General features: G+C 37.3%; 3 protein-coding genes across 4 annotated transcripts; all 3 read right to left on the reverse strand.

Annotated features, from left to right (window-relative positions):
- Positions 1 to 527: 527 nt before the first annotated feature.
- Positions 528 to 11007, reverse strand: LOC145210250 (uncharacterized). Its single transcript, XM_080079975.1, has 14 exons — positions 10894 to 11007; positions 10768 to 10830; positions 10125 to 10185; positions 9239 to 9363; positions 8565 to 8688; positions 7997 to 8094; positions 7590 to 7743; positions 6824 to 7002; positions 6194 to 6358; positions 3491 to 3637; positions 3235 to 3359; positions 2521 to 2618; positions 1588 to 1753; positions 528 to 961 (listed from the first exon to the last, which is right to left on the reverse strand). Exons 1-14 carry the CDS (start codon positions 11005 to 11007, stop codon positions 820 to 822), a joined length of 1761 nt encoding a protein of 586 aa, XP_079936101.1. The 3' UTR covers positions 528 to 819.
- A 672-nt stretch (positions 11008 to 11679) lies between these two features.
- On the reverse strand, positions 11680 to 20172 carry LOC145205142 (xaa-Pro dipeptidase-like). Its single transcript, XM_080077799.1, has 12 exons — positions 19498 to 20172; positions 18375 to 18558; positions 18023 to 18214; positions 17793 to 17840; positions 17665 to 17726; positions 16960 to 17127; positions 16360 to 16506; positions 16049 to 16197; positions 15346 to 15530; positions 12972 to 13082; positions 12763 to 12846; positions 11680 to 12270 (listed from the first exon to the last, which is right to left on the reverse strand). Exons 1-12 carry the CDS (start codon positions 19515 to 19517, stop codon positions 12115 to 12117), a joined length of 1506 nt encoding a protein of 501 aa, XP_079933925.1. The 5' UTR covers positions 19518 to 20172; the 3' UTR covers positions 11680 to 12114.
- Positions 20173 to 20234: 62 nt separating this feature from the next.
- LOC145205120 (interferon regulatory factor 5-like) lies at positions 20235 to 24667 on the reverse strand. Of its 2 annotated transcripts, none has more exons than XM_080077771.1 (8): positions 24524 to 24667; positions 24196 to 24392; positions 23816 to 24011; positions 23327 to 23434; positions 22618 to 22739; positions 21945 to 22167; positions 21601 to 21690; positions 20235 to 21264 (listed from the first exon to the last, which is right to left on the reverse strand). In XM_080077771.1, exons 2-8 carry the CDS (start codon positions 24352 to 24354, stop codon positions 20597 to 20599), a joined length of 1566 nt encoding a protein of 521 aa, XP_079933897.1. In that variant the 5' UTR covers positions 24355 to 24392; positions 24524 to 24667; the 3' UTR covers positions 20235 to 20596. The 2 variants fall into 2 exon arrangements, with proteins under 2 accessions (XP_079933897.1, XP_079933903.1); XM_080077777.1 differs by lacking the exon at positions 24524 to 24667 and adding an exon at positions 24476 to 24499.
- Between the last annotated feature and the right edge of the window lie 134 nt (positions 24668 to 24801).

Consider the following 24801-nt stretch of genomic DNA (forward strand, 5'->3'; position numbering starts at 1 on the left):
GCCGGATCCGGCCTGCGACGGGATTTTGAGCGGCCCGCAGACAGTTCCAGGTCTTACATGATAATGTGGCCTGTGGCCACAGTCTGCCGCAATCCCCCACTACTTGCTTACTGCATCAAATTATAGTTGTAACGGACAGTAACGCTCCCCAATAGCAAAAAACTTTCCCGCCATTGTTACCATTGCACCTTATGTCCATTGTTACGACATATCTGCCAACCATGTGTGTGGCCTGCTTTCACGGTTTCCTTTGTTTCCACATGTGTAGCCTAGTAAGTGTTTCACCAGTATCTAAGTCTGTGGTGTATGCATTAAATTTGCTGTGGTGAATAATTTTATGTTATATCAGTTAGATTGTTTGGACTGTATTGTATTTGGTTTAGGTGGTAAAAAATCAGTTTTAAATCACTGGATAAATACGCGATTAATCTATCGATTCAGGAATCCGGCCCGCCAAGTACTCCATTTTCCCATATGAGGCCCGCTGACTGGAGAAGTTGCCCGCCCCTGTACTAAGTGAAAGTCATTTCTGTTGTGTTTACAGGCATGATATTGCAAAGGATTTATGAAATACATTTCTTTATTGTACAGAACAATACATGAAATGGTATTAATCTCAAAAATCATTATCATGGTAAATGTATATCAGAATGTACATGACAAATTTGGCTATAACTTTGTTTGTTTGTCTTTTTAAACATAGATACCACTAAGGACACCAATCATGAAAGGTTACTATGAATGCCTTGATTTGTTACACGGGCACAGGGACATTTGCAATGTATAAATTGCTGACAAAACGATTACAGCACTGTATGTTCAAGGGCCATAAAAAATTAGTATTGTTTCATCTTGTTTATTTGTTGGCCAGTCTGCAAAGTCACCACATTCACTTGTACTGCCATATGCCATTGCATTTGTTCCTCCAATGCACATTTGAGCAGAGTTACATCCATCTGATCTGTTAATATTACAAAGCAAAAATGGCACAAAAGCAAACAGCTGTTCACCACAATTGCAAAGTATTGCAAAATGACATCTTACAGTAGTGAGTGAGAAATTATATAATAACATGATTCAATGAACATATACTTTGTTTAGTCTACTGCAGGTAGTAACTACTAGTGATGGGACGAGTACCCGGTACTCAGTAGCGATGGTATCGAATGATTTCAGTGGTATTGATATTATCGAAATATTTAACCCCAGTTTTCGATACCAACGTTCAATACCGAAGGCCGGTTTAAACTATAAGAATACAGGCAACTTTTTGCCAATACTTGCTTCGGACAGCACAAATCGGGAAAAGTTCCACCAGGTTACGTATATTTTTTTCGTTGTCATGTGGAAATCACATTTTTGTACATGCTTGCTTCTGCATGTGTGTGTGTGTGTATGTACCCTGCCCATGGCAGATAAATTAGCTTGTAATATACCATTAATTACAACACTATATTTAAGTACTCGGTAGTTGTACTCTGTAATCGGTATCAAAGGTATATACATGTGGTACTCATACTCGGTATCGGTACTCGCTTGAAAATCTGGTAACGTCTCATCACTAGTAAATACCAAATTATTCCTTACTTAAGTCCAGGACAAATTGCACTTGGTACACCAGTTTCACTGTATGGTCTGAAGTGGATAAAGCCAGGTGTGCTATTTGGAATAGTTGTTGTAATTCGCCCATGTATTGCATTGACTGGCACTGCAAGAGAGTTGGTGTCGCTGGAGCATTGTGACGAGGCTGCAACTACAGAGAAAGTGCAACATAGCAGAACATACCAATTATAAACTTGATATAATTCCTTGGATAATGGAATAAAATTAAACTCATAGGCACCACATTTATTTATTTGCAAGATGTGGCTTATAAAGTTTTTCACCGAACCTATTGTGTGGCTTACGTTCAATGGTGGCTTATAATCAAGGGGTTACAGTTACAGTCATGTCAATAATTTTAAAAACAATAAGCTGTTTAACACTACAACACGCAGCTGCAATTGTGGGCACATAAAGTCAAGTACATAGGTATAAACAAAACTTCACTAAAAGGTATATTTGATATGGGAATCAGACAATAGCCAGATAAAATATTGGACTATAGCAAAGTTGAGGTTTGTAATTGCTTTTAGTTTTGCTTCGGACAGAACACACCCAAATGAGCCATCCTCAATGTGAGTCTGCAACGAAGTAGCCTGGCTTGTTGTAGTTTTGTTTAAGCATTTCTTTCTCTTTTGGAATTTTAGGGGACTTAAATTAGGTTCAAATAATGGCTGGAATGCAATTTTCACTTCTTGCTTTAGTAAGAATGCACGACTGAGACGGTTTAGACCCGAAATCTGTTTTTAATGAGTTACTTTTTACTTGGAAAAGCATTATATCCCATTTGAAAAAAATGACTGTGTGTGTTTTTGATTTATAACTATTTTTACAGCTGATTTGTTTTAAACTCCTTACAACATTTGTAGTCTATCACTAATTTGTGCCAATTAAATGAATGTAAAGAATACATTGTACCTTGTACAGTTGAAATAGACTCCATAAGTTCTTGAATGACACCTTCTATTTCATTCTGTTGAATCCTAGCATCTGTGTTTTTTGCAAGTAGCATGTAACTAAAATACAAGAAAAATTAACAGAGTAAGCATAATAGAGAATATGATGTGGTATTAAATTGCATAACTAATATTAGCACACAAACTGAAAATCATTTTTAGAGTTGTTTACAATGTCACACTTTGCACAACAATGTTTAGTTACAAAATTAATGCTGAAGTCATTTTCCATCTCTATATTTTCACCCCTTCAGGATGTGTTATATGCAGGGTTGCCATACCATCCTCATTTCTATGATTTATCCTTATTTTAAAGGGCTTGGAAAGTTCAGTGTCCTTATTTCTAAGAAATGTCCTTATTTTTGACTTGAGTCCTTTTGTATCATTTTCAACAATTACTGGACAAATCCCTGCTGGAGTAAAAGTAAACCTAGACCTGAGCTGTTGTGAGGCTGTTGTGTGAAGTATTTTCTATGAACAAGTAGTGGCTGGAACAGATTGTTTCTACCAAAATTTTGCATATGATGTGTCATGGCTTGTATGAATGCAAACATTTGTTCAAAAACGTTTGTTTTGTTTCATATAAAAAAATAATTTTTCGGTTGTCCTTATTTTTGGTTTTAAGTTGATGGCAACCCTTATATGTGTCTAAAAAACTAGTAGTTAAGTATTTTACCCCACAAGAATATTTCTCATTGATCCCTGCACATAAAACACGTCATTGAGTTCACCAGTGGATGATGTTTGCCACATTGGTGTTGTAATGCTTGATGGTGAAACTGAATGCCAAGCTGGTGATCTCTAAAAATGTTTAAATCTAACATTCATTTTTTCTTCTAATTAAGTTGGAGTGTGTTGCTTTGAAAGTAAGAGTTTGTGTTGTTTAAAAGTCAGTGGAACAACTTATCTTTGGACACTGTTTTTATGCTTACCACATAGAAAAAGGTTTGTGCGCAACTTGGATCCGATGCTCCATAAACATGGTTTGCTTTGTACTCTGCATACATTTGTCCTACTCTTACTGTTCCCTGTATGGTTGTAACACTTCCACTTCCATCTGCTCCCATGTTGCTTGTCACCTATAAACAAACATGGCTTAAAAAACTTAACCCATTGTGTCTGGGGCCACATATAACTAACTCAAGTCCTATGTTGTTGTTAAGGTTTGGTCTTGTAGGCTTCGGCAGTATTTGGCTAGATTATTGTACAGATTCAGCTCAGAGAAACAACACAGTGTTTTGAATTTAATGCACCACTTAAATGCATGTAGGCCAAATGTAGAACCTTTTTCCGAACAATTGATTGCCTCAGATACTGATCAACACAGACTATGATGAAGCACTGCTGTTTTTTAATGCGTAAAATGGGTGCCAAAGAAACCATTGCACCATAGTTTGGAAATATTTGATCAATCAAACTTTATTGTTATGTTATCATTATGGGTCCCCTTCCTTGAAGGGGGCGCATCTTGATTTCACTCATTTTTTTTCTTGTTTTTTTTTCTTTTTTCTCCAGTGAAGTTTGTCCATGCACTTTTGGCATGAAATCTTTGGTGAATTTGGATAAAACTTTCACAGATGGTAGATATAGTTATGCAGATGTGCCATTTGCTTTGTTTGACTTGATAACCCCAGTATCTACCCGCTAGACCCCAAAGTGAAACGTTTTTGTATGTTGCTGCGCACCACAAACGAAAGATTTCTGTGGTGTAATGGTATAATAAAGGCACCAGTACATACGGTACTTGTGTTTGTGTGTGGTGGATGTTTTTGCACATGCCAGTCAGAGGGGTGTTAACAGCCTTATGACGTCAGAAGCGTTGACGAATGTTGCTGATAACACCTCTAGTGGTCAGAATTTTATACATTGTTCGATTTGGATAAAAAATTTCATGACTGTTAATTGGGTCATCTTAGTTTCATATTTTCTATTTTTGGGTGTTAAACCCCATCAGTTACCCCACTGACCCCCTAAGATGGGTGAGTTTTCTAAACGGTGTCGGAATTTAGTGAAATTTCAAAAGCTTACAGAATTTGTCATTTACAGGTGTCAATTGTTGTGTTTAACCCTGTAGCCCCAATATTTACCCCTCTAGCCCCCTAAAAAGGGTGAATTTTTAAAACATTGTCAGAATTTGATGAAATTTGGACAGCTTATAGAGTGTGCTATTTATAGTTGTTGTTTGTTATGTTCAACCCTGTCACGCCAACATTACCCCACCAGCCCCCCAAAATGGGTCCATTTTGTAGACAATTTCAGAATTGAATGAAATTTATATAGCTTGTAGAGTGTGCCATTTATAGGTGTAGAATGTTGTGTTTAACCCTGTTGCCCTAACATTTACCCCACTAGCCCCCCAAATGGTTTAATTTTTTAAACAATGTATGAATTAAATGAAATTTGGACAGTTTGTAGAGTGTATCATTTGTAGGTGTTGGTTGTTGTGTTAAACTCTGTAGTACCTATCATTTACTCCACTGGACCCCTACAGTCAAATGCAATTCACCATTCATAGGAGCTGATTGTTGTGTCTTAGCCATTTTCTCACTCTTTAACACTTTTTTTTCAGATAGTCATAAAATAGAAAAACAAAAAATGGAATGAATTTAAATAGTCTGTACCCCATATAGCATATTTATTTATGCACAGTACCGATCACTGTGTTTGACGTTACAATGCCAAACTTTCTCATTGTTATCTCTTGAAATGCATTATTTACAACTTTGCTTGTGTGGGGACCCATGAGTTTCTGCATGCAGAAACAATTAAGGTTATAAAAGACAGTGGATGATATGGGACCCAATATAAAATAAGTGTCAGATGTAAATATATGTTAATAAATAGGTCACAGTGTATGTGCAATGGCAATATGTGCCAAGCCAGTGTTTTTCAACTTTTTTGAGCCACGGAACACTTTATACATTAAAATATGTTTGCGGAACACCAAACGAAATTTTGATGCAATGAAACAACTATAGGGTCAGGGTGACACTAAAACGCTAAATCGCACATCACGTAATCACTAAAACGGATGAAAACGCTCATATAGCGCTATTAAAGTCGGGGGAAGTTTTACGAAAACGTATCATTGAAACTAGTATTGTACCTAAATACAATATTCGCCTAGCACTGACTGTTCCGTGATTCATCGTTTTCCGCGCAAGCAATTATGCTGAACGTCAGAAAATTTGTTGAATCTCGTGTTGACTGAAACAGCGTTTAAATGTTATATTATTTTTAAAGATCACCCAAAGCTAAATTGCACCAACGGTCAGCAATTTTCCCGCGATTCAGCTATTTCATTATTAGACAACGAGTCTTAATATTACACAACAATAAATGAAGCCAATCACTACAGAACATTCCAATCGGGGATGGCGGATCATTATTTTCATAAAAGAAAACCTATTTCCGCCTATTGTATTAAACCAGCGATTTTCGACCGGTGTTTGACATAAAGCACTATTCAAACCATAGAAGTCTGAAACATTAGAATCCTATATTCAAACCAGCAAATTACTCGCGGAACACCTGACGATCTTTCACGGAACACTAGTGTTCCGCGGAACACCGGTTGAAAATCACTGTGCTAAGCCACCCTTCTAGTTAGCCTTAGTGTTGGTATTGAGCTTTACCTTTAACGCGAAGCTGCTGATCAAGCCCTGTTGGTTTTCAATCCATGCTAGGCCAACGAAGGGGTGGCCGGCCCATGTCTTTATTCTGACACCGTTTTCCCTGTAGTCTTGACCGTACACCAGATTTGAAGAGAAGCTGGTTTGGGAATTCACTGCGTATTGGATCTAGAGTGGTAAAAACAGATGCTTTCTGTGATGAATAGTCGAGATAAACAGCAATACAGTTTACGATGTTCGCGTATTGTGTCTTGGCGCCTTGAATTAAACAGGATAATGTGGGGTGTGAGTTTCACACATATTGATATTGACGAAACCAACAAAACCTGCATACGTTTCGTTGGTACACGCGTATAAATGAGATTTATGCCTTTCTGCGCTTTAAATCAAGTTTGGTCATTGATCCAGTATAACTTACCTTTCCGACTCGAGTACTTGCATTTTACCACGCGAATCAAGGAAAGTGTAATTGCCAAGTGTTTACTTGCGATTAACCGGATTAAATGATGCTGACTGCCGTTTAAGATTTGCATGCGCTATATTTGCGATTAACTGAAATATCGACTGCATATAAATAACAAGCTATAAGTACAGAAGGGTTTCGTATATTTTTAATGATTTGCAAACTTCAACCTGGTTTCCAGTATCAAAAATGTCGTTTCCTCCATCGCTGATACATTCCATACTCGAACAATCGTATGAGTAAGTCTTGAAGTCATTAACTTGGTCCGTAATATCTTCAGCATTCGCTTGAACTCGGATCATGAAGTCTTCCAAAGCACCCGCCCGTAGCTGACCCAAAACGGGCGTTCCTTAAGCATAGAATACCGATTTAATCATAGGGTTCTGTTAAATCGATATCAGGGTACCTCCAAAGACAGGGTAAGGAAATCTGCGGCGTTTAATGTGGCTTAACGATACGTATTTATTTGTGGACAATGAATTAAGATAACTTTCCTAAACAAAAGGGTTTCCGCCCATTTTCGAAGGTATTGTTTATTACTTCACGAAAGATGGTAATTTTTAGGAGATGCAGACGAAAAGTTTGACTCGGAGACAAGTTTATGCGGTCATTTACATGTGTTTTAATTGAAATGTATAAACTGGCGGTCGTGTATGCATTGGGACTCTTCATATGTCATATATAATTGGCTTTCAAAGCTGGAGGGATTTTTGGAGTTGGAAAGGCTCCAGTCACGAGCAACCACTGCAATCGGCACCAAATTCTAACATTTAAAGGCTTTATCCATCCTTGCTTATACCCTACTTTGGTACACAAAATCAGATTCGCTTTGACAATGCGTTTATTAATACTTGGTAACAGTTTTAAGTTTAACCAGGATTAGTAATTGTTTTTTCAATTGAAATTCATTTTTGCTGTGCATTTTAGAACACTTACCCTGCGCTGTAAGTGGGTAGCGTTCTGTAAAGAGTTCATACAGGTTACTTCCAGCCAAAAAATCATTGGTCGTCTTGTACTTGAGCGATGCTTCTGCTGACAGGGACTCGACTTTTGTGTCTTCGGCCACGTGCCAAAGCATAACGTTGCTGCTCTGTTATTATAGAGTAGAGAGGAATTAGTTGTTTATTATGCATTTCCATAGCTGAATCGGAGAGTAAGTCAACCAGGGTGTCCAAAAAAAAAACTTAGGAACGAAACGTGTTGTGATATTGTTAATTTAGAAAACTTTCCTGTGCTTTGTTGTTTGACTAATGCACAGTCTAAAAAGCAAGGTCGGTTTTGAAACACAGTAGCCTATTGATCGTCAAGTTGTTGCTTCGGCTTATTTTAACACAAAAACCTACCTCTATACCGAAGTAAGCCGGACTCTTGTAATCCGCACTGGTCACCGATTCAACGTTCCCAAAAGTTTCCAAAGTCATCCAAGCACTTTTCTCCGAAGCTAAAAAATACATTTTCACGTATACATTTATTGCATGTTAGTTGGGGGCGATCTTGTTGGCTTTGAATTTTACCCAGAGCCACCGTTCGCATTGTTTTTGTCCGTATTTTTTTCTCTGTCTAACGCTGGTTTGTACCACGCATTTGTCAATAAAGTGTGCTATAAACGTATTCAAATATACACACACGTTAGTTAGTTATCCAAAAGTGATCCTCCTAAAGTTTGACCCCGAATAGACAGTGCGGTTCACCTACAGGCCCCCAAAACGTGATTTTTTAAAAATGGCTCTACTTACTACCTACATGATCTAGGAGTTTCTTAATTTGTTGATGGGTGCATTGTATAGTATTCTAAAGTAATTTTTGGAGGAAAAAATATTAGCCAATTTGCCAGCCGAAACACGTTTTCGAAAAACATAAAGACACATCGTTTTTGTAGTCGTTACGTTCGCCGTCGGTTTGCTTACTTACTGGAGGTGTGGTTTCCTTGCTCGCTAGACCACTTGTCTCCAGTCGTACACTTTCCTTCAGGATTATTCTCGTGAACGCTAGCAACTAGTGTCCAGCCCTCTTGTGTCATAAAATGGCAGTATACCTGTAAACAAAACATAGATTACGATTACGACATACCCTAATGTTGATGCCATAATTGATATTTTGTAATATGCTTTCCATCGATCAGAGATAAAACAGCGTTTCAAGTAATCGTGCGCGGCCCAAAGGTAACAAATTGACAAAAGATGGATTATGTTGGTAACCGCCACCAAAACGAGTTAAGGTTACTGTCTTTTTAGACCCGAACATTGTCTTCAATTGCCAACAACGTCGGTTTAGCTATTGACAAAGCTTTGCTAAATCCGCCATTGAGCGCAAAGAGCATTAACGAGTATTTAAAAGCAATATATAGTTGTTAAAAAAGTACTAACTGACGGTTAGGGTTTTTTGCGGTTTTATAGCAAAAATCTCATCAATACGAACTTAAAAACTTCGTTCCTATAAGCTTTTATTCAGTTTCTTAAGCTGAAATAAATGTACTCTTTTTTACGCCCTTTGTTGGAATTTAGCAAACTTGATTTGAATCCTCGCGAATAGCTCCCCCGAGCACAAATCCGTTAAGTGTTGTTTAATTTAACGTAAAGCTGCACCTGAAAAGTAGACGAGTGTGCGCTTGGCTTGATATAATACACTCCATCATTCCGTTGCCCTTGCTGGTATAAATCGTTGCAAGATGATCCTGGTCTTCCCGAGCTACCGAGGTCTGACCCGACTCCTACACAAACGAAATCGATACAATACCAAGGAAAGAAACAACTTTACGCCAATACACCTATGTGTTGTAATTTTAATTTAAATAAATACACAAATGAGTTTTATGGCGTTATTACCAATATGTCTCCAAGTTGTGGGCGCTGAAAAAAAAATGGAACAGTAGAAACACAAGGCAACAACGACAAGGAAATTTATAACATGGATATTTTTTTAAATACTCATACAAACAAGTTAGACAAAAGATGTCTAAAAGGCTACTTTTACAGCTTAAAGCCTGATCCCCAGTCACTTAACGCCTTGTAATGACGGTGTAGCTGCAGCGCGTTTTGGCTCTCATCCACCAATGGTGCCCGACACTTTTATGTGCTCCATAACGTTTTAACGTTGCGCAGCTGTTTCCGGCTTCGTGATTTTTGTGCAATTGTGTCGCTATGTTGTCTTTAACCAACCGAAATAAACTCAACTCATAACCTGATAGTAGCCTAGGCTATGCTGCCTGTAAAATCTATTTGTAACTAGTTTTGTTCGGAGGTTTATGAAGAGACACAAAAAATGTTTGAGTAATTTTGAAGGGGTTAAAGGTTAAACTGGGTTACACACCCTTTGGAATTTAGCTTACATCAGACATGGATTGGCCTATGCATCCCTTGTTTAAGCACACTGAAATATTTGCATTTGATCCTAAAGTTGGGTTACTTTATGTATTGTATTGCATGGAGTTCTAGTTTTTTTCCTCATTAAGTTTAAACGTTGACAACATACCTTCTCCGGGAGGTCCTGGTTGACCCGGGTTGCCTGCTGGACCTGCAACGCCTGGTAGACCCTAAAACACACTTTTCAATCCACACCTTATAATGCATATAACTATAGTTGCTCTGTGTTTCTTTTGTCACTTTGTCAATATTACATCGATTATCTATTGCAGTGCTCTTCAACCTTTTTTGGTTTGGTGAACCCTTAAAGTTGTTGTGACGAACTCATGCACCCTGTTTACTTAAAATCAAAACTTTTGACGTAAACATTTTTGATCAAAAACTTTTGACGTAAATTAACGTCAATCTGCACTGTGTGCAAAACGTCTTTTAAAGTAGATATACGTCAAGCGCACTGAATGTGTTAGACATCAACATTTTAAAAAAACGTACATAGGTTCATTTATACATCAGTTGAAACCTACATCTTTTTTCTAATATCCTGAAGGTCAAATATTAATGGTTCATTAAAAGTTTGTGATGCACCATGTATACCTTTTCGTACTGGTGCGCACCCCATGCATATTTTGGTGCACCGTGCACACCGGTTAAAGAGCACTGATCTGTTGGATTTACCAACAGTAAAGAGTATACTTACCCCCGCTTTTTCAGTTCCGGTTGAAGCCTACTAATTTTCACAGGCTAATACTAACCTGTGGACCACGTTTTCCAGGAGGGCCTTGCAGACTTTTGGCTTGTCCCTGGCCCACTAGGAGCTGTTAAATGAAATAGAAAGTTTGAAGAAAACATAATTACACCCTTATAATATAACTTAGTACCGGATTGTCGTCGTTGCTGCATGAGCAGGAACATGTTCCCATGTCGATCCTATGCTGCATGGAGTTTGTAACCAAACTTGAGAGAAGAATTATCAGCTTTACCCAAACTCCCATTTTTATCACTAGATTTGCTGGTTACGCTTAGAATAAATGGAAAATCTTCTTTTTTTTCAATGCGAATGTCAACTTTTTTTCTTGTACAAAACTCTTATATAACCTTCAACCTTTGCAAGACCTTCCCAAATTTAGTTCTAACAAATATTTTTTTATTCCAAAATATTTTACAGTAAGTCATACTGAAAAATTCAATGATGATTGTGATGAACAAATATTTCATGAGTTAATTAATTGCGACTATCTTCAGCGAAACGACACGATTTCTTAGCGTGTCCTGTTTTACCACCTTTTCAGTCTCACCAAACTTTCCAAGTTGTATCCAAACGTTTAGTATCTTTCATTGAAGCATCTCATAGTTATGCATTGTTGCTTTTGCTGCGTGTCAAACCAAGCAACTTTACTCATATTGCCCTGTTTTCAAAGAAAGCTTCAACTGCCACCAATTACCCATATTTGTACCAAACCCGAATCACTATTGGCAAAGCTAGTCCGGAAAAATAGGTAAGTGCGTCAGAGATTGCGGAACACTTGGTTGCTGCGGTTTCGATGAAATGTCGAAAAACTTGTTCCTATTATGCTGGAATGCTACATTTTCCACACATATAATTCTGCAGTAAGTCCAGGTATGCTCATGTAGCCTACGTGGTGAATTTGTTTCATTTACTCCTGTCGGCGAATCGGGAGTTTATTTGCAATAAAGTGAAGATAATTGTGGCAAAAAACACTGGTTGAAAAATCAAGGGTGAACAATCGGCACACAATTAAACGATGGTGAACAAATGTTTCTTCTAAATTTGTTGTACTTTTGCACCACATGATGGCTAAAGTGCTTTGCTACACAAACGAGTGTCTCTCATTACACTTCCAAACAAGTAAAAAATTCATTTTGAGTCAACTTTTCTGTAAACACATCCAAAATTTAAAAGCTTCAATAAAGTGTTTACTACATCGCTGGTAATGAAATTTGTCGTAACTTTTGTACAATGGTGCATAACGATGTTTGAACAGTAATATTGCCATTGTACAGAAAAAACAAATGGTAATTAAACAACACGGTTGCTTAGTAAATTAACAAATGCGGAACAAAGGAATGTATTTTCACAATCACTGTTTGTCACTGGGCAGAAGTGTTCCGGTGGGGGGAGCCGGTGCTCTCCTACCCTCAGCCATCAGTGCTTCGATCTCTTCTATGTCACGTGGGACACAAGTCAACATTTCCATCCCATCCTCTGTGACTGCAACGTTATCCTCGATCCGAACCTACACAATAAGAGTGAATCCATTTCTGATCCTCTGGTAAAAACCTTAATGTTGAATAACCTTACAAAAACAATCAAGGGGTGTCCAAAGTGCGGCCTGTGGCGAAATTTCACGTGACCAGCGTATGTTGTTTCAAAATGTGTTGCGCATGGCCCGCCATAGTTAGGATTAAGTTTTTAGGTTGTGGCGGCTTGTGACTTCACGCAAAAGCTTTCCATGGACATTTATTTACCGTGAAAAAAGGAAGTAATACATGGTGTTGTCGCAACAATTCTCATTTTTTTACATCCCGAATATTCGTGCGTTATATCTATATGATTAAAAACTTCGCCAAAAATATCGTTGGCCCGCGGATGTTTTCACCTGATAAAAGTAGGCCCCCATTTAAAAGGTTTGACACCCCTGCCCAAACCCTAGACCGCAGAAACTAAATTCATTTTTTTCACATTTAATAAAATATGAAAAAAGGCCAGAAAAATATGTAGAACTTACACCACCAAAGTTTTGGAATCTTCTTATTTCCTGCTCATTGATGAACTTTGACCATTCAGGGTTTTGTAACGCCTCTTCGATAACCTGAAAACAATGTAATAAACTGGTGATAAGGGCGATCAAATCACGTAATAAGCTGAGACGTGACAATCTGCACATGCCCGAACACTGTGGTGCATTATGTACAAGTTTAAAACTCCAAGGCTCACCGTCCAGTTGAAGTAAATGCCAGGTTCGATGGTGAGCACCATACCAGCTTCCATAGTTCGTGCTGTGCGCAAACTCTTAAGCCCAGCTTCACTTCTGCGGGCTGGACCACCCTGTAAGACACCAGAGTTATGACAGAATGTAATTCACCTAATGGTGCACAGTGCACTACGAAAATTAGTCAAGATTAATACCTAGAAACGGATATGTTTTGTTATTTGGGTGGGAGAAACCAAACTGAATAGTATAATTATGGGTCCCCTTCCCTGAAGGGGACACATATTGATTTTACTCAAATTGTTTTCTTTCTTTTTCTTCCTTTTTTTTTTCTCCCCAAAGTTTGTCCGACTCGTTTTTCCATCAAATGTTTGATGGATTTGGCTGAAATTTACACAGATGGTAGATATAGTTATGTAGATGTGCATCCCACTTTGTTTTTGTTGATAACCCCAGTATTTACCCCGCTAGCCCCCTAAAATGGGTATTTTTTCCCCCGAAGTTTGTCCGTCTCGTTTTTCCATCAAATGTTTGATGGATTTGGCTGAAATTTACACAAATGGGAGATATAGTTATGTAGATGTGCATCCCACTTTGTTTTTGTTGATAACCCCAGTATTTACCCCGCTCGCCCCCTAAAATGGGTGTTTTTACCCAAAGTTTGTCCGACTCGTTTTTCCATCAAATGTTTGATGGATTTGGCTGAAATTTACACAAATGGGAGATATATTCATGTAGATGTGCATCCCACTTTGTTTTTGTTGGTAACCCCAGTATTTACCCCGCTCGCCCCCTAAAATGGGTGTTTTTACCCAAAGTTTGTCCGACTCGTTTTTCCATCAAATGTTTGATGGATTTGGCTGAAATTTACACAGATGGTAGATATAGTTATGTAGATGTGCATCCCACTTTGTTTTTGTTGATAACCCCAGTAATTACCCCGCTAGCCCCCTAAAATGGGTATTTTTTCCCCGAAGTTTGTCCGACTCGTTTTTCCATCAAATGTTTGATGGATTTGGCTGAAATTTACACAAATGGGAGATATAGTTATGTAGATGTGCATCCCACTTTGTTTTTGTTGATAACCCCAGTATTTACCCCGCTCGCCCCCTAAAATGGGTGTTTTTACCCAAAGTTTGTCCGACTCGTTTTTCCATCAAATGTTTGATGGATTTGGCTGAAATTTACACAGATGGTAGATATATTCATGTAGATGTGCATCCCACTTTGTTTTTGTTGATAACCCCAGTATTTACCCCGCTAGCCCCCTAAAATGGGTCAGTTTTTAAACAGTGTCAGAATTGGCTGAAATTTGGATTTCTTGTATAGTATGCCATTTATAGGTGTCAATTGTTGTGTTCAACCCTGTAGTCCTAACATTTACCCCACAAGCCCCTAAAGTGTAAAACGTATTTGTATGGTACTGGGCACCACAAACGAAAGATTTCTTTGGAGCAATAGTGTTACAAGGGCAACCAGTTGTTTGTTGCTCGTTGGTGGGTTTCTTGGTGGTCGTTTTTGCGCCATGGCAGTTAGGGGCTTGTTAACAGCCCTATGACGTCAGAAACAGTAACGGTTGTTGCTCAAAACACCTCTAGTGGTCGAAATTTTAAACATTGGTGGATTGGGCTGAAATTTTGCAGTACTATTGATTGAGTCATTGTGGTTTTTATATATTTTTTAGTTTGTGTGTCGAACCCAATTAGTTGCCCTACTAGCCCCCTAAAATGGGTCAGTTTTTTTAAAACGCTAAATATGACATACTTTAACCAATATCTGGGGTGAATCTAATTTTATAGTTTGTATTCTACATAGTATTATTATTTAAGCCCAGTGCCGATCACTGTGTTTTACCTTACAACACCCGACTTTTGCATCGTTATCGCTTGAAATGCATTATCTACAACTTTGCATGTGTGGGGACCCATGAGTTTTTGCCTGCAGAAACGACTAAAGTTATAAAAGACGGTGACTAATATGGGACCCAATGCAAAATAAGCATAGGAAATATATTTATGTTTTAAAATAGGTTATAGTGTATATGCAAGGGCAATATGTGCTAAGCCACCCTTCTAGTTACAGTTGATTTTGATCAGTCGTGCAACAACAGTTTTGCATGTCATTGGCATCTTAGCTGTTTTGGTTTGAAGTTATGATGCATCTAATGGTTTTCCATATTGTTTCATAAATTATTGAGTGCAGGGAGAAGTCATTTGATGGTTTTTAGGTCGGACTTGCTGCAAAATCTATTTTTGATGCATCATAAACAGTGATGCTGGGTAATAGGCTACACCCATCTTTAGTTAAGTTCTGTTATCAGCACTTCAGTTGTGCTGCAACTGTATGTGTTAAATGCACTGTAGTACAAAATAATTGAACCTCTGGATATCCCCCAACGTCATGCACATCATGGCCCATAAAGTGTCCAAGACCATGTGGCATGAACAGAGCTCCAAGTCGCACTTTCATCATTTCCTCTACGTCACCATGAATAATGCCGATTCTTTTGAGTTCTTCAAGTTGCACCCGATCAGCCAGCAGATGCATGTCAACCCAGGAAACACCTGATATGGACAATGTGGTTTTTCAAGTTGCAATCCTGCACAGTTTCCTTAGTTCCACTTGGTAACAGGCATACAACTTCCAACAATTTATACTTGTTTGCTATTATTTTTTCTTGCAGCCAAAGCCTATTTACTGGGCAGTAATGTGCTTGGCATTCACAAGTTTTTAGCTTCCCAACCCACCCAATTTCAAAATGTGACTACTTATTTCAGTTGGCATGTTGCCTACAAGTAATTGTTTGGAACCTCATGCTGCTTTGTAAAGGCTATGGCCTACAGTTTATGAAGCACTAGTTACGGTTTTCAAGAAAACAAGAACAAATGAAAATGTTTATTTTTTGGTAGTTCTATTTTTCAATTTTAATTTCTTAGTGTTTTTTTATTTTTCAAGTGGAACAGTTAAACCTGACATGGGGTTGAAGACTTGTTGTGAGACCCCTCGCTTATTGTGAAAAGTCATGTAGCATAATTCATTGTAGTATACATAACAGCCTAGATAGCAGTTTAATTCATTTTACCAGGTTTCAGTGCTTTCTGTACAGCTCGGTTGGCCTTCAGCACAGCATTGTAGATTGCTTTCTGGTCGTCAGTGAACTTGCCATTGACTGGGTACGAACATGTGATGTCACTTGCATAGCAATAGTACTCTCCTCCCATATCAAAAAGGCTTAAAAAGTTCAAACAATATTCTTACTTTTATTTGTTCGGAAACATGTAACATAATCAAAAAAAAAATAGTAGCTTAACCCTAACATGCAATATGTTAACCCTAACAAAAATTGTGTTTCAAGTTACATAAAGGGTAAACAACACAACTAAAGCAACTTACCACATATCGCCATCTAGGATCTTCCTGTCATTTGGTGCTCCACCATGACCATAATGTAGGATTGCACAATGATCACCAGTTGCTCCAATACAAGTGTATGCAACATGACGACAACCACCATGAGTGTATACATGGTGCTGAAAGAGGCTAAATCAGAAATAAAGTACATTTAACACGAAACATTGAAATAACTTGAAAATGCAAAAGCAACGGCATGAGTATATTTTGAGACATTAAAATTTTTAAAAAAACATCAAAATATTTTTTGTGAAAATCCATCCATATAAATTGGTCAGTATAATATGCTTGTAAATATTAAACAAAAATTACATAGTAAACAAGATGTTCCTGGTACAAACCATAAGTTAATTAGTTACCTGCTTTTGTGCTACACCTCAAATATTTATTTAACCTCTTTCAAGTTGTAAATAATAAAAAGCAACCTTATGAGGCAGACGTATATCCAGCAATGTTGGTCATGCAGAAAACTTATGTTTGTTGGTAAACACAGAAGGCAGTCCATTGCAAACATTTTTTTTTATTTTTTATTTCGAGAAGATAGTTAAAAAGTCGTCCCACATTTCTCAAAAGACCACTTACCTTTCTGCTTGGTATTCCATCCATCCTGGTCGCACTCTCCGCATTACCTCCTTATGTGCTTCGCTGCTTACTCGATTGACATACCGTAACACTTGTAATTCTAAGTCTGTTTTGATTACCCGACACTCACTGATATTCTTGTGAAGAATCATGTTGTTCACATTAAACCTATATCATAGAGTGTGTTAAATATATGTTGCAGGCACAACATTTTGGGTAACCTAACTCAATATGCATACCATACAAAAAAGTGTTTTATAACCATCATAATACACCAGGCCTATTAAAGGTGTCATATTAAATCAGTTGGTCACCAGGCATTCATTGAGCCTGTGCACCTCAGTTGGTAGGCCGTGAGTCATGGAAAGACCACTGTCATGGGTTCAAATCCCACCAAAGGCTAGATTTTTCTAGCCTACGCCTCACTATTATTGAATGCCTGGTGACCTGCATGACACCATTAATAGGTCTGGCGTACATTGATTTCTGTATGAGTCCATGATCGCTGGCCGACATCGATGCTTCAGGGCTAATCCCAGTTATGGATTTATATCCCAACTGTGGTTTTTTTTAACATGACACAAATTTTGTTCTTAGGTTGGTAACTGAAGATTTTATTAAATATATCTAAAATATATATATTTCTAAAATATAACAGATCGTTGAACTTTACTTCATAGATCATAAGGGGGAAAGTGTACCTACTCGCTAATACCATCAAAAGCTGCTTCCTTGGTTGTAAGTCCACTGTCTGTGTTTACACCTCTCTAAAAGAAACAAAACAAAGCATTAAAAAATGATACACAATTACAAACTAACCAATAAAAACCCACAAGTGTCAGAAGTGTACCAGTCTTCATTTCTTTCAACGCATCAGGAATCTAAATAAAAAAATAAAATAATGATTACTTCAGCTGTGAGAAATGTAACCAGTTGTGTGTTTTTAAGCTGTTTGTTATCACCTTTGGCACATACCATTACATACAAATTAACTGCGTGCAATATTTGAAGGCCACATGCCATGTGTTTTTGCTACTGTGGTATGCAGTTGAACTCGACTTGCCTGTTCAATAAACTTCACGTCATCGATGGCATATTTGGCTTGAAAGTGACTAGGTGGGTGGATTTCACCCATCCAAACTCTGTATGCTTCAGGAAGCTTTGGAATAAACAGAGTTGCCTTGCCTGTGGAGACATTGATCACACCATAGCAATCGGCTTCACTCACACCAAAACACCATTGAAAATAGGATTCCTGGAAAAAAAAATTTTTTTTGATTTGCTGAGTTATGGAGGTCCAAATGTCAATCTTATTATACACATGTGTTATGGTAAAACGGTATTGACTTCAGGCACATATACGTTATATACCTGTTTTACACAGTTTGATTTAATAATATATGCATTTACCCTACCTGACGGAAAGTTAAATCACGATCAGTTGAATCCTGTGACACTTGTGAACCACCTTGAAGGAGAACAACAGAATTTTTCGGAAGCTCTTCAACTTTTTGAAGACGCTCACAAAGATTCTGCCTGTTGTTTGCAAACAAGCTCATGGGAACATTGAAGGTGTGGTCACCTTGACAGTATGTGGGTCTGCAAAAGCAAAAATGCCACAGGTGCAATGTGGACAAACATCAATTTATCACTTGTTGCTTGTAGGCCTATTATTATCAATAAACCAACAATAACATTTTTAAACTTTGCTCTAAAATGCTTTTTTGTATATTGGTGGTTTTGGTTATGTAGTAGTCATTGGTTATTTTATTTTTTTGCTTTACAGTGCATATTAGCAGATTGATTTTCAGACAAACACCAATGGTAGCAAATCACTCTGCAGCCAACAATAGTTAATCAGTAATTGCAGGGACAAAGTTAAACAAAACTATAAGGGCAGCTTAGCATATTCACACATTTTAAATTTTTTTAAGGATTTATTACAGCTATTTTGATCTCCACATTAGCCAATGTTGTCATAACTTTTATTTGTTTACACCTGCAGAAAAAGCTGTTGTTTCTTGTGTGGGTGACTGATGGGGCTATAGGTTAAAACACAATAATCAACACCTAGCAATGCTGTTAAAAAGACCCATTTCAGGGGAGAAGCAGAAAACAGAAAAATATGTGGATTGTAAAGAAAGATTTAAAAAAAACAAGAAAGAAATAAAAATTTTAAATAAGCTTCAACAACATAATAAACAATTCTTTCCTGATTTGCTGTATTTGCACAAAAACATAATCAGGCAGAAAAAAGTGCTAAAGAAATATATGTATTTCCTATTTTTCTGGAACAAGAATGGTTTAGAAATGCACAACATTACCCTTTTCCCCATTTTTTTTCTGCTTTTCGTGTTACTATGAATTTAATATGTGTAAGACATTGCTAATTTAAATGCATACTACAGGATTATACCTGTTACAAATTTCAAATCAAGAACATACTGATCTCCAATTGATGCCCCATTGAGAGATTTTTTACTTTATTTTGCAACTATGTACTACATGTTTACACACTCAAAAACATGGCATACTTACACAGCTCTTTCGTAACTCATTTTAATCTTTAGGCGTAGATAGACAGATTTATAAAATGATCCAGTTTATTCTACTAATGTATGGTCTTTTGATTCTGTATGCAACGTTCAAGATACTAGTGTTAACCAAACGTAACAAATTACTGAATGAAAACTTAAAACAGAAAATATGCAAATTTTTTTAATTAAGTACATCTGCATTTGTGTGCAAGAAACACTATCACTCGTTTCTTATTTTGAAAACAGTTAAAAATGAAACGCATGTGGATTTTTTCTGCTATCCAGCGCTGATTGTTTTGTCGGTTTCGCTTCACTGCACTTGTCAATTATTTGGTAAATTTTCTTTACGTTGGCCTTTTTGGCTGAAGACAAACCTGGTTCCAAACGCGCTTGTTAAACCGACTTGTAGCAGTGAATCATTGACTTAGTTATAAGTTTTAACATGTGTTGTTGGCGGATGATTCTGTAGCAGCCGCATGTTGCACTAACTATGTTTTGTGGGGAAACGGTATAAATTTTTTTATGCTCCTGCTACAGTAAAAATTATTTCGCACCTGTTGAAAATACCGTAATGGTTGCCTATGTATAATGGAACACTATACACGGAACTGTTATAAGTTTAATGAGGGAAATAACGATGATGGCTATAGCATTTGCCGAAGGAATCATGTCGCATTTTACGTCCGTTATTTTCCTCATTAAAAATATTTCTGTTGATAAATACTTGCTCACAAATGCTCATGTCGAAAAGAAGTTTGTGTTTCACAACGATGAACGAACGAAAGATAGACAGCCTACATAATTGACGAACGACTGGTTTAACGTTCCAATAAACAAAGGCTACTGTAAAACATTCTAAATACTTAATTACTAGGTGTAGCAATTTGTTTTACGATAAAACACAATTAAAGGGCTAGATCATATATCAATATATCATGCATCGAAAGTAAAAACTGTTTTCAGATAACCTGATTCCATATAAATGGGTTTTTAAACTAATAAGATTTCCATGACGACAAGTGGCACGGCCAACGCGTGTTTAACGTTTACTGGTGCTCTCCCAATGCTTTTGCGAATTCATGTTCTTGCACAAGCACAAACTATTCCACAAGGACGTTGTAATTGGGCGAAAATATACGAATGATGTCGTCCAGCGATGTGGCATCACTGTTCATGCGTTCATCGCTGAGATCGGCCAGATCCATAAGCTTCGCGGCGACTCTGGGCATCAAGTTGGCCGTGATGTAAACCTTGCTATTTCTCTGTCGTGGTTTCTTGCCGAATGCCATTTGTACACAATGCTCGGGCATAGTGTTGGATACACGCTTAGCGTAGGGCAGCCATGCCTCAAAGAACTTGACGTACGAAAAGAGGGGAACCTCTTCTTCACGTGCCATCTGCATAGCCGAGCTGGGATCCGCATTTTCGCCGTAGTTTGTAAAGGCGAACACGCGACTTTGGCATAGGCGTTTCGCCCAAAGTGTACAATCCTGCTCGAGTCTAAGCACAACCCCTGCATCTGTATTATGCAGAACGCGTCCAAATTGCTCAGACACCGGCCCGGCTACTTTGGGTAAGCTTACAGCTGGTCGGTCAAAGTCAATTTCAAGCTGAGTGCGCTTCGGTTCGTCAATTCGAACCATCAGGCGTTGTGTGTCGTGGTCGCCATAGTGAATTCGACACCCTTCTCTCATATCTGGGATAATTTCGCGTAGGACTTCATTCTGTTCGTACTTTACAATCAGCTCGTAGGCGTAGAGGTCTTCCTCTGTGCATAAAAAAGTGTATAAGTAAACGAAAAATCAGACATTACCTGAATATCTCTAAAATAAGGTTTTCATTTTTTTAATTAGAAGTCGATTGTAGCAAATTTAAAAAGCGTAATAAATGTAAACACATGTTTATTATTTGGAACATTATAACGTACGTTTAAATTTTACCAATAAAGATTAATATTGTCTAGTTTGTTTGGTTTAGAATTTTTTTTAACTTACACTTACTAATGTATTCATAGTATTAAAGTTATAATAATTTAAGACTAAGACCACCAAATATCGCTTTACAACATTTAAAACTGTTGTATAGAGTGTTAATTACATTTTACCTGGAATGTTATAAAGATCCATAACTTTTCGTAATGCAGTAAGTTTCAACTCATCTGACTTCTGTCGGATGTCTTCTATATCACTTTGACCTGCATGATTATAATGCATTTTTCACCAATTGATGCAACAAATAACAAAAACTGTCTCTGCACTAAAAATGAGAGATAGCTAAAACTTTTTCTTGCTTGGTCCTAGTATGTGTGAGTAAATATTTGAATTTGAACACATTTGTTCAGCATCATTTGAAATGGTAAGTTAAGTACTAATTTTGTCCCTAGCCAAAACCATTTGGTTCTGAAATTTAGTTCCTAAAATGATTATGCATACGATTCAGATAAATTACCTTCTGCTGCAATCTCAGCTGCATCAAGAAGAATTTGAAAACCAGCTGCATTATCGACATTTAAATCGATCATTTCTGTTTCATCATTGCCAGTGTTTGGTGTGATCAAAGTTGTTTCTATTGCTTCCATTTCCACTGGGCTAGAATTGTCTCCTTTCACAAAGATAACCTCCTTTGGGGAAAAGTAGGGATCATCCAGGTCAGGTTGATGAAACCTTTTTCTCTGTAAATCAATTATAAGCTGAAACTAGAGTGTTGCTTGTCATTCATGCAAATTTTTTCACAAATGTAAATGATTTTCTGGTGTAAGGCCGCGGTCGGCAACCTTTAGGTGACGCATGCCAATTTACTTGTAATTTCCATCTGTTAATGTCCTCACATGCCAACGTTTTTCTAAATATTAGCGGTTCGTGTCAGCAGATATCAAAAATAAAGAGAAAGCAGAGTGTTTTTATGCATATAAGGCTGAATTTTAAGACAACCACATGATAAAAACTGAAAACAAGCAGTGTAACAGGTATAAACACGCAAATCAGTTGGCGTGTCATGAAAAACCACCTCACATCCCAGGGGATGCCAACCCATGTTGTAAGGTAACATTTTATCTGTTTGTACTATTTTAAGGCATTGTTATGGCTTAGCAATCACTTAAAGCTGATGAAGATAATCAAACCTTAGGTTTAGGTGGTTGAACCGGAGGTGGAGATGGTGTCCTGGACTCTGGCTGTTGATGAAGAAGTGCCACTCCTAAATTTCCTGATGCTTTTATCCAGTCTTCTGAAATGTTGGGTGGACCTTAATGAAAATAATATTTGTTACACTTATTTTGTTTAAAATGCAAACATGCTAACCTAACCAGATAAGAGACAGTACAAAGTAGGTTTCCTCTACTTATCGACTTTTATAAAAAATTCATTTCTCCAGAATCTCAAAAGTCTAATTTTTTTTATTTAAGCAGATTTTCCAACAAGAACAATCAAAAAATTCTAGTCATACACTTTTTCGCTTCTGGTAGCCATCGCTAGTAGTGATTCGCTACCAAATCAGCAAAAAATAAGGCGATTATAGATATAACGCAACTAAGCGTGACTACTGCCTGGGAAAGGTTAAAGTCTTGTGGCAACGTACACTAAAAATTGCTGTTTTGGGAGCAAAGGAAGAAAATAATGTGCCCAGTGTGTCAATGGGGGGAAAATACACATTATAGGGTTTACATTTTTTGAGAATAGAGACTCAATGTTTTCACGATTTTTTGCGAGGCAACTCTTGTACAAAGACAAACATAGTTGGAAGCTATATTTTGACACAACACTTTTTTGTCCATAAATATGCAAGTACAAGAGCAGTCGAGTTTGTTTAGATTTAGAATAAAAAGACTATACCTCCTATAAGGTTGATATCTAACATTTCTCCAGTGGAAGAAGTTATCTCCACAATATCTTCTGAATGATCAATTTCTGTCAGGAAATTTTTGACCTGCTCCCGTTTCACTGCAAAAGCAATTAGAGATAATTTTGTTTTTCTGTCCTGCCATTGGGCAAACAAATCCACCAGCAGAACATAAAGTAGCGACCAAAAAATAGACACTTTTAAAGCTTGTCAGTTCAATTCAACCTAACAACTTTAGGTGTAAAATGTGAAAATATAAGATTTGAAATGAAAAGAATGGAACAGTTATTTTCACTACAAACGCATTGATATTAATGCAACATACACTCAGCATTTGAACTAAAGGTTTGAAAAGAATACATTAGAAGGCTTTTTGGTGTTTTAGAGGCAAGGCATTCATTAACCAGGCATAATTTTTATTCAAAAATACACTTGATGCACAAATGAATCATAAAAAATCCTAAACAACAAATTTTACTCACTGCGTGCTTCTTCGGGCTCCAATATTTTGTAAACTTTGTAGTTGCCTGTTTGTAAGCCAAGCTGGTGTAAGTTTGTTTGTTCTTCGATCTCCTGACATTTATTGATGATGGTCCTGAAGTTGCTTTTCATCAAACTAATGTGTTGATTTAGGGACTCTGGTTCCTTTTTGATTTGAGCTCTGTGTTCTGCCCAAGCCTGTAAATTAATAATTACCAAATTATTCTCTCTTACCTGTATTTATTTTTTGTTCAGCACACTGCCATACTGTTTTAACTTACAACCATTCCCGATTTCCCGCCGATACACTGCTTTATAATCATAAGATGTGGACATACAACAGTGATGATACAGTAGGTTGTATTTTGTATGTAATTTTTACCCGAAAAATTTCATGATGTGCTTCCCAGTTTGGATAGTTTTTCTTTGTCCATGGAAGTTTAAATACTCTTTTCTTTTCATCATCAATCCATTCCAAGTCTTTAAACTGACCACTGGAAATTTGTTTGATAAGCCATGGCTTAAACTGCTGTGTATCCATTTTCAGCAATATCTATGCATGCAAGACTCACACTGAACCTAAACATATTGCACACACTAAATTTATTATTCATGTAGTAGCAGAAAACACGTTATTATCGACATTGTATTGTATTCCTCACCCTCCAAAGTGTTCGAATGCTCGAAGCACTGTATTAACTAGTAACTACCTTGTATCTCAAAACGAAATTGCCACCGCGAAACTGCAAATGTAATATTTCGGGACATCGGGTCTGGCGAAACTTTCATAAAAATGTCAACAATACAAAACTGGTAAAACCACCTAACATGGATTCCCGTTGTAACAGAACGGGGTAAAATCCCAAAACAACTACGCCATTTTCTCTTTGTCGGCACAACGATTCAAACCAAAAATCCATGACTACAAAAGCAACAATCTAAAAATTTGTCTATTGCAAACATTATTGAAGTTAGCCCCTAAAATTAT

The sequence above is a fragment of the Phallusia mammillata genome, chromosome 1 (assembly GCF_965637545.1).
Source record: "Phallusia mammillata chromosome 1, kaPhaMamm4.hap1.1, whole genome shotgun sequence".
Taxonomy (NCBI): Eukaryota; Metazoa; Chordata; class Ascidiacea; order Phlebobranchia; family Ascidiidae; genus Phallusia; species Phallusia mammillata.